The sequence below is a fragment of the Ursus americanus genome, chromosome 8, assembly GCF_024610735.1.
Source record: "Ursus americanus isolate L20-20 chromosome 8, mUrsAme1.1.p, whole genome shotgun sequence".
Taxonomy (NCBI): domain Eukaryota; kingdom Metazoa; phylum Chordata; class Mammalia; order Carnivora; family Ursidae; genus Ursus; species Ursus americanus.
In genome coordinates this window covers 44,236,497-44,250,284 of record NC_142134.1, presented here as the reverse complement: position 1 = coordinate 44,250,284, position 13,788 = coordinate 44,236,497, and the positions used below count along the sequence as shown (strand labels likewise).

Here is a 13,788-nt window from a genome sequence, read left to right as displayed (position 1 = left end):
ATCTGGAAATACATCAAGCATCCCCACACCATTCTCATCATGGTCACCAGAGGCTACCTGAGAGCCAAGCCCTACTTCTTTTTTCTGGTTGTTATCGCCTTGATTTCTCTGCAGCAATTGATGCACCGAGTTCTTTGGTTTTTGCTACTTCCCAGATGCTGGGGACTCCCCAAATCTATCTCCAGCTTGGGCTCTCTTCAGGGCTCCTGACCTAGCTAATTCCCTGCCTTCCAGCCTGCCACATGTGGAGGCTCCAGACATCCTCCAGCCCAACACAAACCCTGTGGGCTTACCCTAGATTTTCCCACACGTGTAAGAACTAGTTTCCCCCTCTCCAGCCTTGCTGGTTCTCCACTTGTGTCCAGTGGTTGGGCAGTTCCCTGCTGTGGTCCAAGCCAGAAACCTGGGCCCCCCTCTCTCCATCATGGCTCACAAATGGGTTCATTACACCCTCAGGGTTCTACCTTGAAATATCTGTCAAATATCTCCCATTTCCCCCCTCTAGCTACCATTGCTCTTACTCAAGCTCCCACCATTTCTTACACGTGTGGGAAAATCTAGGGTAAGGGAGGGCAGATGCCAGGCGAACGTTGTTACAGAAACACCTGCAAGGGTCACAGGCACGGGAGCTTCATGCTGTCCGGGGAACTGTGCCCTGGACCGAGCTCACAGTACTTTTATAGCCATCAGAGTTACAAAAGGAGGCTAGTAGCCCGTCTCTGTTGCACATAATAGCCACTGTGTGCCTATAAAAGGACATGTTTTGTTAACAATGCTGGTAGTTCCGTTCCTGAATATTCTTCTCCTTTCCGTTACCTCTCACTTTCCTATCTGCATGAAGGATAAGTTTGAAGTTTACTTGAGTTCCACACTTATAACATGGCACATTCCTATTGATTTTCCTGCCTTCGTCCATGCCCATCCCTAAGCCAATATTTACACGGCCCTTTGCAAGATCGTTTTTGTGGCTTCTCATGGCCATAGCAGAGATTCTCAACACGGGCAAAGCACTGTTCTCTAGGATAATGCTTTAAAAACTTACCACAGAAATCAATGCATTTTGCTTCACAACAGAGCACACCTGCATTCTTCCACACATATTACTGAAGCAGAGGTTTCTTAAATAATTTGTATCTTTAGTAATTGTGATACACTCCATCTTCTCTTTCATTAAATTTTTTTTAAGGGGGGATGCTGGTTGAGACTCATTAAGTTGATCTCACTTTCCACGAATGCTGTGGTTCTCAATTTTGGTTGCACATAAAAATCGTTTAGAAAATTTTAAAAATTTTTCAGTGCTCAGGCCCCACACTAGAGCAATTAGAAAATAGGAGTGGGAGCCCACAGAGCTCCTCTGGTAAAGGCCTTCTTGAATCTTCTTGGCTCCTCACCACTTCCTTCTCTGGGCCTCACCTGTGAGATCTAGACCTACTTTTATTATAGCAAGTAGTTCTGGTTTTGCGTTTATTTCCATGTTTCTCTTAGACTATAAATTCCTTGAGGGAGGGGCTATCTCACCCATCGTGGTGCCCTTGCACAGCACACTATAGCCTCCTCCGTAAACATCTGTTGACAGCCTGAAGGCATAAGTGAGGCAGAGACTAAACCATCTTCTTCTCTAGCTTCCTGCTTCTTTATCTTCCTTCTGGTGGTGCTCTTATTTCTCACTGCCCTTGTTTTGTTTTCATTTACTGGCGCTTCTTCCTCAGTCCACTTCTGAAATAGCAAAACTGCCCTCTGCCCTGCGCTTTGCCTTCTCCCACCCTGGGGATCTCATCTGTGCATATGGCTGCTGCTCTCTCCATCTGCTGAAGGCTTCCAGAGCCACGCTTCCAACACCCAGCTCTCTGCAAAGATCCAGAGTCTTCTTCTGCACTTGGTACAGTGCCATGGTTGAGAGCCTGGCTCCGCGTCAAAGGCTGCAGGAACAGGCTTAGTTTCCGGCTCAATCACCTTTTCTCCCAATTGCTTAAGATCTTGGTTTTCCTCATTGGTGAATTAGGGATGACGGATGGTATCCAGTTTGTGGGGTGATTCTGAGGATTAAATGAAATTGTATTTAAAGCTCTCGGCACAGGGCTTGGCTGGCACAAAGTAAGTGCTCGATCATTGTTAGGTACTCTTAATGCTCTGTCTGAAGGTTCTGCAGATCCCCTGCATCGTCTGTAAACAGCACCATCCCTCTGACACCTCTTTTCTGTTTCCACACCTTCTGGCATCCTCTCAGGTAATGCTAGAACCAGTGGCTGACACAGATGTGATTTAGGGCTGCGAAGGGCCTGCAGGGGACCCTTGGCATCTCCCAAGCCCTCAGCATCTCTCAGCCAGATGGTTACAACCACCCCCCTTCCCACCAGGGTCACTCTCTTGCCTGAACCCTATGTGGTCGGCTTCTGTCAGAGTGATTTTCGTAAAACGCAAAGTAAATCAGACCACGTCACCACTCGCCTCTACCTGCCCCCCCTTAAATCTTTCAATGATGGGACGAGGCTCAGAACCCTTCATGTGGCAAATAAAGTTTATCATTATTTGGTCCCTGGACCCTGTATTCCACTTGCCCCTATGGTACGCCTTGCTGCTCCTTGCCTTCGAACCAGCTGTTCCTCCTCTTGAAATACCTTATTTTCTTACCCCTCACCGTGCTTTGCTTCTTCCCCATCTCACTACCTACCGAGAGCAACCCTAATGTAACTATTATTAAACTCTAACGTAACTATTAATCTTCTGTGTATCTCCCGTTTTCCATCCCACTTCCCCAGCTGGTGAGCTCACTGACAGGAGGCAACTTTTAATTTTTTCTTTCTTTCCTTTTTTTTTTTTTTTTAAGATTTTATCTATTTTACTTGAGAGAGAGAGAGAGAGAGAAAACAGAGGGAGAGGGAGAAGCAGACTCCCCACTGAGCAGGGAGCCAGATGCAGGGCTCGATCCCAGGACCCCCCGGGCTCATGACCTGAGCCGAAGGCAACTTCTTAACCAACTGAGCCACCCAGGCGCCCCTAATTTTTTCAACGTAGCTTTATTTCCTGAGCTACCAGCCCAAGGCCTTACAAATAGTAGCAACTCAGTGATTTATGAATGAATGGACTTTGAAATTAGGAAGCAGTATAATTAGGGCATATCTTTGCTCTATTTATTTTGTGAGGGACTGTTTGATAGAACAAGACTCTATCGTGACTCGAGTGTCTTGTGTGATGTTCTGTGTTCGAAGCTGCAGCGTGTTGTGACAGGTCTTGGGAACAGGAACTGTCTTATACTGTACATCGTCTTCTGTTGTTGAAGTTGTGTGTACAAACCCACTTAACAAACATTCCTTTGGGCACCTCCTTTGTACCAGGCACTGGGCAAGCCATAGAAGCAAATGGTAATAATACTACAATAATGCTTCCAATTATTCCGTCCCTCTTCTACTCTGCACCTAAATTAGCTCATGAGATCAGCCACCTCCTAAATGTGAGTAAACAGAGGCTCACATTTAAAATAAGTATCTTTTCTAAGAGAATACAGCAACTGAATGGGAAACCATATTTGAACCAAGGTCTGCCTTATTCCTATACCCATTGCTTGTTTGTTTATTTCTTTTTTCTCCTTCCTTCCTTCTTTCCTTCCTTCCTTCTTTTAAAAATATTTAATTAATTTATTTGACAGAGAGAGAGAGAGAGAGCACAAGCAGGGGGAGTAGCAGGCAGAGGGAGAGAGAGAAGCAGGCTCCCCGCCAAGCAGGGAGCCCGATGCAGGGCTCTGTCCCAGGACCCTGGAATCATGACCTGAGATGAGGACAGACGCTTAACGGCTGAGCCACCCAGGCACGCCCCCCATTGCTCCTTTCAGTAACACATAATACCTTATAGGTACCAATTATTGAATGTCTTCTGTCTCTGAGATGCTAGATATGCATTCTTTGGATTTATTTCTCTTCTACCACTCTGCAGGGCATGATCCCGATTTTCCTGGAGAGGAAATGGGCTCAGAAAGGTTAAATAATCTATGTAGGATTGCACAGAATGGTGGTAAGTGGCAGAGCAGAGACAATCACTCAGGTCTGCTGGACCCACAGGCCCCATTCCCTGTCCACTTAGCCTATGGCATGATCTAGCCAGAGGGCAAAGCTGTTTGCGAGTAACAGGTTCACTGTGGTAAGTGCAGGTGTGAGAGCAAGACCAAGGAGCCGCTGCTTCAACAAGGGAGGGACGGGCACAGCTGTTCAGCTGGGGGTTCCGAATGTTCTGATGATGTCAATATTGTGGTGTTAAGTCATTCATTCATTCTTCAAATATTTTTGGGCCCTTCAATTTGTTATGCATACCAGTGGCAGCAGATCCAAACATAGGAAAAACAAAGGAAGTTTTTAAAAGAGCTCCTGGTCTTTTTAGGAGAAGGGGATAGAAGGATGAGACACAGAAACAATGGCTGCATCAGATGTAGGTGCCATAACAGAGCTTGTCACCAGGTGCCGTCCACCAGGTGTGGACGTAAGCCAGCAACTCCACCTAGGGCACCACGAGTCCACCCCATCCAAACTCCTCCCAGGGCCTGCGAGGGCCTCCAGGATCTGTCCTGCCAACCTCTCTCACCTTCTATGCTTCTGCCACATATGCTTACTTTTGTTTCTCAAGGTGACTAAACCTCGCTCCTTTGCCCCTGCTGTTCCCACTGTGCATCATGGTCTCTCTCTGGTACTTTGCTCAGTGTCTCAGTGTACCATCCAGACTTTGCTCAGCGTCTCCCCTTCAGGGGAGGGGGGCCTTTCTAGACAGGCCTCCCCACTCACTCCTGTCCCATCATCCCATCTTCCCTCTGCTCCCAGCACTAATCACGATCTTAAGAGCATGGGTTCCAATCTCAGTTCTGCCGTTTTGCTGGCTAGGTAAGCTTGGACAAGTTATTTAACCTCTCTGCATCTCAGTTTTGTCATCTGAAAATGGGGGTGATAACAATGACGCCCCTACCTCCCACTGCAGCACTGTGGGGCTTCGCTGAGCTTATGTATGTAAAGCATTGCTAGTGCCTGGCGCATCGGAGGTATGCAATAAACAGAAAGTGTGTGGCTCTTCTCATCATCACGCGTCTGTCCAGCACTTACTGGGTTTGACTATGGAGACGACAGGACACTGGCCGGGAGTGCGACAGCCACCGGGCCAGCCTCTGTCCACAGGGAGCTTGCTGCCTCCCTGAACCACTAACCTGTCTACACACCCATGCATTTGACCTGTAGCCTTTCGCCTGGAGGTCACTCTTCCTCTTTGTTCTCGTTTCTATCCTCCTCACTCCTGCTTCTTGCCTGGGATTCACGGTGCCCAGGAGGCACCCACCGCTCCTGTCTTACCACAGCTTGAGACTACACATTGATCTGTGCATTTTTACACCCACATGATTTGTTTGTTGCTTGTAGTTGTGTTCCTTCCTTTAGTGGTAGAATTCATTAGCGGTTTGGCTGGTGTGGAAATGGTAAAATCTTACCAAGGAGATAAAAAAAAGCAGAAAAATAGCTAAAGGTCCACCTCTTGGCTTTCTTCGTATTCTGTTGATGATTCATAACCCCTGGGACTGCCCATTCCCCCAAATCTGCCTGCTTTCTCCTTGCCTAGATTTCACTTCCTCTCAGAAGCCTTCCCTGACTTCCCAGGACCGTGGGCTCTGGAGTAGACTTTGAGCGCACATGTGCCACCCCGTGGAACTGTCTCCACTCCACTCTCCCCTACCAGTCTGCATGTGCTATATGGCAGGGCCATGTCTTTCCTCTTATTCTCCGTGGGATCCTCAACCCCCCAGTACCTTCCTATTGTTAACAAGTAGTGTTCTTTATGTGCATAATGAACTTAGAGGACACGAACCAAGAAAGCAGGTAAATGAGGAAGCAGTGGTTTGTATTATATTACAAAAGGTCTCTTCACTTTATAAAAGGATTTTTTTGCAGAGTTCTATTGAGTAGCAAGTTAGGGGTATTGCTATTAAAATAACCCCCAAATCTCAGTGGCCACACACACACACACACTTTCTCGATGATGTGACAGTCATTGCAAGTGTTCAATGCGTAGTCTTTCAAATTTCAAATCTTGTAGCTCCACCATCCTTTATGCCGTTGGGGTCCTCTGCTGGGTCCTCTGCATCTGGCTGGCCAGTGGGGACGGAGAGAGAGAAGAGAATCACTCAAGTGGCACATAGCACTTCCTGTCCCATTGACTGGAACTCAGTTACATGGCTGCCCGACTGCTGGGGAAGCTGGGAAAAGCCGTCTAGCTGTGCACCCATAAGGAAAGGGAAAGATGTTTTGGTGAACACAAGGCAGTCTCTGCACCTGGGAGCATGTCAGGCCCTGTCTACCTGCAGTGGGTCCCAGAGGACAGGCATTGCACTGATTTTCTGCTTTGATTTTGTAGACAAACACATGTGATCAAAATCTTAATCATTGCCTTGAGGTCATCGAACAAATTTCCAAAGTGCAAGGACAGTTCTTTAGGATCCTCACCACGACAGCCCAAGAAGGTGAGAATGGCCCGTGTTTCCCCATCCTGCTCCCCCTTCTTTTGCTTCTGTCTTTGGTGCTCTCTCACTGTGTCACTGAACTTCTCTCGCTAACTTGATTTGTGGGTTCTTTTAGGTGGACATTATGATGGCGTGGAAATAATCAAATCGCGCCTTCTGCCTTGGCTGGAGGCCTCCTTTACTGCTGCTTCCATGGGAAAGCCTGTTGACAGCAAGGTCCCCTCTCTACAGGTAGGGATGCTAAAGGATCCCTTGACTTTCAGCACCTCCATCAGGCTCTGGGAACCCAGACATATATAAGAGATGGCTTTTACCTAGTGAGGGACTCAGCACTTAGGGAATGGGGACACAGGTCCAAAAGGTGAGTTTCTGTCTACAGTAGTATGTGGCAAAATGGATTGAGCTTTCTCTTCAAGCAGACCTGCGTTCCACTCTCAGCTTTGCCAACTTCCCAGCAGCGTGACCTCAGACAAATCAAAGAGCCTCTGCTTTCTCAGCTGTAAGAAGGGACTGGTGATGTTCTATATCTGCGGCTGGCAGCTGGCGGCGTTAGAAACACAAAGGACAGAGATGCGCCGGCCCTGGAAGTGAGGGCTGGGACGCCGGGTGTGGGGCACACATCCCGGGATGCTGCAGGGTTGAGCAGCACCAACAGAAACAGAGTTAAAGTGGCCAGAACATCAGTGGAGAACGGGCCGCGATCCCTCTGTTCTGAGACAGAGGCTGAGATTCGGCCACTGCTGCTCTGACTCTCAGAAGAGGCACAGCAAACGGCCAGGGAAAGCTGCCACAGAACAAAAGCCTGGAAACACTGGCTCACAGTGTGCCCATCCCCATCCCCCCTCGCAGGGGACATGGAGACTCTATCCAAACAGGGTTGCCTGAGTATTGGCGCGGCAGGCCCCTCCCCCAGAAGGCAGGCTGAAAAATCAAGAAGCCCACATCCCTAAGATCCCTATAGAACAAGGGTGCACGGCCTGGGTCCTGGTCAATAATTTGGGCTCTGGACAACCCTGCACCCTCTCCTCATCAGAATGACGAGAAGGAGAAATCCCCCCAGCAAAGAAAAAACAATGAGTCTGTGGCCTCTGCCACAGAACTAATGGATATGGATATAACCAAATTATCAGAAATGGAATTCAGAGTAACAATGGTCAAGATGATGTATAGACTTGAAAAAAGTATTAATGAAAATGTTAATGAGAATATAGAATCTCTAAGGGTGGAAATGAGAGCAAACCTGGCAGAAATTAAAAATTCTATGAGCCAAATGCAGTCAAAACTAGAGGCTCTGATGGCCAGGGTGAATGAGGCAGAAGAACGTATCAGCGAATTGGAGGATGGGTTAGTAGAAGACAAAGCTAAAATAGAATCTGGACTCAAAAAAATCCACGCTCAAGAATGTAGGTTACGGGAGATTACTGACTCAATGAAACGTTCCAATGGCAGAATTATCGGCATCCCCGAGGGGGTGGAGAAAAACAGAGGTCTAGAAGAGATATTTGAACAAATTGTAGCGGAAAACTTCCCTAATCTAGCGAGGGAAACAAACTTTCGTGTCCAAGAGGCAGAGAGGACGCCTCCCAAGCTCAACCATGACAAACCCATGCCACGTCACGTCATAGTGCATTTCGCAAATATTAGATCCAAGGATTGAAAGCGGCCAGGGCAAAGAAATTTCTCATGTACCAAGGCAAAGGTATCAGAATTACGTCAGACCTGTCTACACAGGCCTGGAATGAGAGAAAGGGTTGGGGGGAGGCATTTTTAAAGCTCTTTCAGAAAAAAACATGCAGCCAAGGATCCTTTATCCAGCAAGGCTGTCATTGAGAATTGATGGAGAAATAAAGACCTTCCAGAATAGCCAGTCATTGACCAATTTCATAACCATGAAACCAGCCCTACAGGAGATATTAAGGGGGGGTTCTATAAAAGTAAAAAGGCCCCAAGAGTGATACAGAACAGAAAGTCACAATCTATAGAAACAAAGACTTTACTGGCAACATGGCATCATTAAAATCATATCTCTCAATAATCAGTCTCAATGTAAATGGCCTAAATGCTCCCATGAAATGCCACAGGGTTGCAGATTGGTTAAAAAGACATGACCCAATCATTTGCTGTCTACAAGAGATTCATTTTGAACCTATGGATACATTCAGACGGAAAGTAAAGGGATGGAATGCCATCTTTCACACCAATGGACCGCAAAAGAAAGCTAGGGTAGCAATTCTCATATCAGACAGATTGGATTTTAAACTAAAGACTATAGTTAGAGACACAGAAGGGCACTATATTATTCTTAAAGGATGTATCCAACAAGTGGATATGACAATTATAAATATATATGTCCCCAACAGGGGAGCAGCAAGATACACAAGCCAACTCTTAACCAGAATAAAGAGACATATAGATAAAAATACGTTAATAGTAGGGGACCTCAACACTCCACTATCAGAAATAGACAAAACACCCATGCAAAAAATCGACAAAGAAACAAAGGCTTTGAATGCCATACTCGATGAGTTGGACCTCATCGATATATATATAGAACACTACACCCCAGAACCAAAGAATACTTATTCTATTCTAATGCCCATGGGACATTCTCAAGAATAGACCATGTTCTGAGACACAAAACAGGTCTCAACCGATACCAAAAGACTGAAATTATTCCCTGCATATTCTCAGACCACAACACTTTGAAATTGGAACTCAACCACAAGGAAAAATTTGGAAGAAACTCAAACACTTGGAGACTAAGAACCAGCCTGCTCAGGAATGACTTGATAAACCAGGAAATCAAAAATCAATTTAAACAATTTATGGAGAACAACGAGAATGAAAACACCATGGTCCAAAACCTGTGGGATACTGCAAAGGCAGTCCTAAGGGGGAAATACATAGCCATCCAAGCCTCACTCAAAAGAATAGAAAAATCTAAAATGCAGTTTTTATATCCTCACCTCAAGAAGCTGGAACAGCAACAGAGGGACAGGCCTAATCCATGCACGAGGAAGCAGTTGACGAAGATGAGAGCAGAAATCAATGAATTAGAAATCAGGAGTCCAGTAGAGCAGATCAACAGAACTAGAAGCTGGTTCTTTGAGAGAATTAATAAAATTGGCTAGACCATTGGCAAGACTTATCCAAAAGAATAAAGAAACGACCTAAATTAATAAAATTATGAATGAAAAAGGAGAGGTCACAACCAACACCAATGAAATTGGAAGGATTATTAGAAACTTTTATCAACAGCTTTATGCCAATAAATTAAGCAATCTGGAAGAGATGGAGGCCTTCCTGGAAACCTATAAACTACCAAGACTGAAACAGGAAGAAATTGATTTTTTAAACAGGCCAATTAATTATGAAGAGATTGAGTCAGTGATAAACAACCTTCCAAAAAACAAAACTCCAGGCCCGGACGGTTTTCCTGGGGAATTCTACCAAACCTTCAAAGAAGAAATAATACCTCTTCTTCTAAAGCTATTTCAAAAAATAGAAACAAAAGGAAAGCTACCAAACTCGTTCTATGAGGCCAATATTACCTTGATCCCCAAACCAGGCAAAGACCCCATCAAAAAGGAGAATTACAGACCAATTTCCCTAATGAATATGGACGCCAAAATCCTCAACAAGATCCTGGCTAATAGAATCCAACAGTACATTACAAGGATTATACATCATGACCAAGTGGGATTCATCCCTGGGATGCAAGGGTGGTTCAACATTTGCAAATCTATCAGTGTCTTAGATTTTATCCAGAAGGAAGAATTCAAAAATCATATGACTCTCTCAATAGATGCAAAAAAGCATTGACAAAATACAGCATCCTTTCCTGATTAAAACCCTTCAGAGTGTAGGGATAGTGGGTACATTCCTCAATCTCATAAAAACTATCTTTGAAAAGCCTACAGCAAATATCATTCTCAATGGGGAAAAGCTGAAAGCCTTTCCCTTCAGATCAGGAACATGACAAGGATGCCCACTCTCGCCACTATTATTCAACATAATACTAGAAGTCCTTGCAACAGCAATCAGACAACAAAAAGGGATAAAAGGTATCCAAATCGACAAAGAAGAAGTCAAAATGTCTCTCTTCGCAGATGACATGATACTCTATATGGAAAACCCAAAAGAATGCACTCCCAAACTATTAGAAGTTATAGAGCAATTCAGTAATGTGGCGGGATAAAAAATCAATGCTCAGAAATCAGTTGCATTTCTATACATGAATAATGAGACTGAAGAAAGAGAAATTAGCAAATCCATCCCATTTACAATAGCACCAAAAACCATACGTTACCTTGGAATTAACTTAACCAGAGACGTAAAGGACCTATATTCTAGAAACTATAAATCACTCTTGAAAGACATTGAGGAAGACACAAAAAGATGGAAAAATATTCCATGCTCATGGATCGGAAGAATGAACATAGTTAAAATGTCCATGCTACCCAGAGCAATCTACACTTTCAATGATATCCCAATCAAAATACTGATGACATTTTTCAAAGAACTGGAACAAATAGTCCTTAAATTTGTATGGAGCCAGAAAAGGCCCCGAATAGCCAAGAAACTGTTGAAAAGGAAAAACAAAGCTGGGGGCATCACAATGCCAGATTTTGAGCTGTACTACAAAGCTGTGATCACAAAGACAGCATGGTATTGGCACAAAAACAGACACATAGACCAATGGAACAGAATAGAGAACCCAGAAATGGACCCTCGGCTCTTTGGGCAACTAATCTTTGATAAAGCAGGAAAAAACATCCGGTGGAAAAAAGACAGTCTCTTCAATAAATGGTGCTGGGAAAATTGGACAGCTACATGCAAAAGAATGAAACTTGACCACTTTCTCACACCATACACAAAGATAAACTCCAAATGGATGAAAGACCTCGATGTGAGACAGGAATCCATCAAAATCCTAGAGGAGAACATAGGCAGCAACCTCTAGGACATCGGCCAAAGCAACCTTTTTCATGACACATCTCCAAAGGCAAGAGAAACAAAAGATAAAATGAACTTGTGGGACTTCATCAAGATAAAAAGCTTCTGCACAGCCAAGGAAACAGTCAAAAAAACTAAGAGGCAGCCCAAGGAATGGGAGAATATATTTGCAAATGACACTACAGATAAAAGACTGGTATCCAAGATCTACAAAGAACTTCTCAAACTCAATACGCGAGAAACAAACAAATCATAAAATGGGCAGAAGATATGAACAGACACTTTTCCAATGATGACATACAAATGGCTAACAGACACATGAAAAAATGTTCAAAATCATTAGCCATCAGGGAAATTCAAATCAAAACCACACTAAGATACCACCTTACGCCAGTTAGAATGGCAAAAATTGACAAGGCAAGAAACAACAATTGTTGGAGAGGATGTGGAGAAAGGGGATCCCTCCTACATTGTTGGTGGGAATGCAAGTTGGTACAGCCACTCTGGAAAACAGTGTGGAGGTCCCTTAAAAAGTTAAAAATTGAGCTACCCTATGATCCAGCCATTGCACTACTGGGTATTTACCCCAAAGATACAGACGTAGTGAAGAGAAGGGCCATATGCACCCCAATGTTCATAGCAGCAATGTCCACAATAGCTAAATCGTGGAAGGAGCCGAGATGCCCTTCAACAGATGACTGGATTAAGAAGTTGTGGTCCATATATACAATGGAATATTACTCAGCTATCAGAAAGAACGAGTTCTCAACATTTGCTACAACATGGACGGCACTGGAGGAGATAATGCTAAGTGAAATAAGTCAAGCAGAGAAAGACAATTATTGTATGATTTCTCTCATCTATGGAACATAAGATCTAGGAAGATCGGTAGGGGAAGAAAGGGATAAAGAAAGGGGGGGTAATCAGAAAGGGGAATGAAGCATGAGAGACTATGGACTCTGAGAAACAAACTGAGGGCTTCAGAGGGGAGGGGGTGGGGGAATGGGATAGGCTGGTGATGGGTAGTAAGGAGGGCATGTATTGCATGGTGCACTTGGTGTTATACGCAAGTAATGAATCATCGAACTTTACATCAGAAACCAGGGATGTACTGTATGGTGACTAACATAATATAATAAAAAAACATTAAAAAAACCACAAAGTTATATTAACAATTGATCACTTGCCTTCCTGGGAATACAGCAGGGAAAGTAAAAAGGGCTTTCCACATGTTTTAGTCATTGGAGGTATAATTAGAAATTTGCTTTAATGTTCTTGGTGAAAGAATATGGCCAATTTAGAAATAGTAGAATTAAGAGGTTATATTTAAAGTTTAAGAAAAGTATTAAATTGTTAAAAAATGACTAAGCAGGGGCGCCTGGGTGGCACAGCGGTTAAGCGTCTGCCTTCGGCTCAGGGCGTGATCCCGGCGTTCTGGGATCCAGCCCCACATCAGGCTCCTCCGCTATGAGCCTGCTTCTTCCTCTCCCACTCCCCCTGCTTGTGTTCCCTCTCTCACTGGCTGTCTCTATCTCTGTCGAATAAATAAATTTAAAAAATCTTAAAAAAAATGACTAAGCAGCTATTATTTATATATAATTTTGAAATCAATATATTTTTCTGATGGAGGGATACAAAATTTAAATTTGTTTTATTAGCGAGCTAATTAACTGAGAAGCAAATTTAGGTTTTTGTTCATGATCTAGTAGAGCTTAATTGCTTAAAAAGAAAAAAAGAGAATTCCAGTGTGCAAGGATGCCATATCCTTGATTCTATGTGATAACATTGTTAGAATTATAGCATCTCACAATGGGTTTGTAATACGGTCAAGTGGAAATAGTGTAGAGTCTGAAATCAGAGAAATCTAGGCTTGAATCCTGAATCTCTTAGAAATTATGACCTTGGTCAAGTTATATATCTAGTTAGGCAATTTTCTCATCTATAAAATGACACTGAATTATTTAGTTTGTAGGTTGATATGTAGATTGTATTAGAATATATGCACAAAATTCCTACCTCCTAGTAACCAGTTAATGATATGTGTAGCTACAATCAGCCTTCCTTCCTACTGAGCTGAGTGTTTGTAATACTGTTCCCTTGGGTGTTTGGTACTTTATATTTTTGACCACGAGTGCTGGGAACTGATCTTAGGGTTAGAGTTAGTCTTCCAGATTGATCATGTTTTGTTAAGAATTTACAATCTATATTTTTGTGTCGCTAGCCTCTATCAAAGTGAAATAGCAAGACATAAACACAACCAGGTCTAATTTTCAGTTCATAGAAATGCCTGGTTGGAAAGCAGTTTGGATGCAGTAGCTACAGCTCATACTTTTTCTCTGTCATGACCC

At 43.9% G+C, this 13,788-nt stretch overlaps 1 protein-coding gene across 1 annotated transcript in view; it reads left to right on the top strand.

Moving 5' to 3' along the window:
- SPATA18 (spermatogenesis associated 18) overlaps positions 1-13,788 on the top strand; it is a 59,799-nt gene that overhangs the window by 18,991 nt on the left and 27,020 nt on the right. The window contains exons 9-10 of the mRNA XM_087864139.1: positions 6,379-6,484; positions 6,600-6,715. Coding sequence (XP_087720265.1) covers positions 6,379-6,484; positions 6,600-6,715 — 222 coding nt within the window. The remainder of the gene's footprint in view (positions 1-6,378; positions 6,485-6,599; positions 6,716-13,788) is intronic.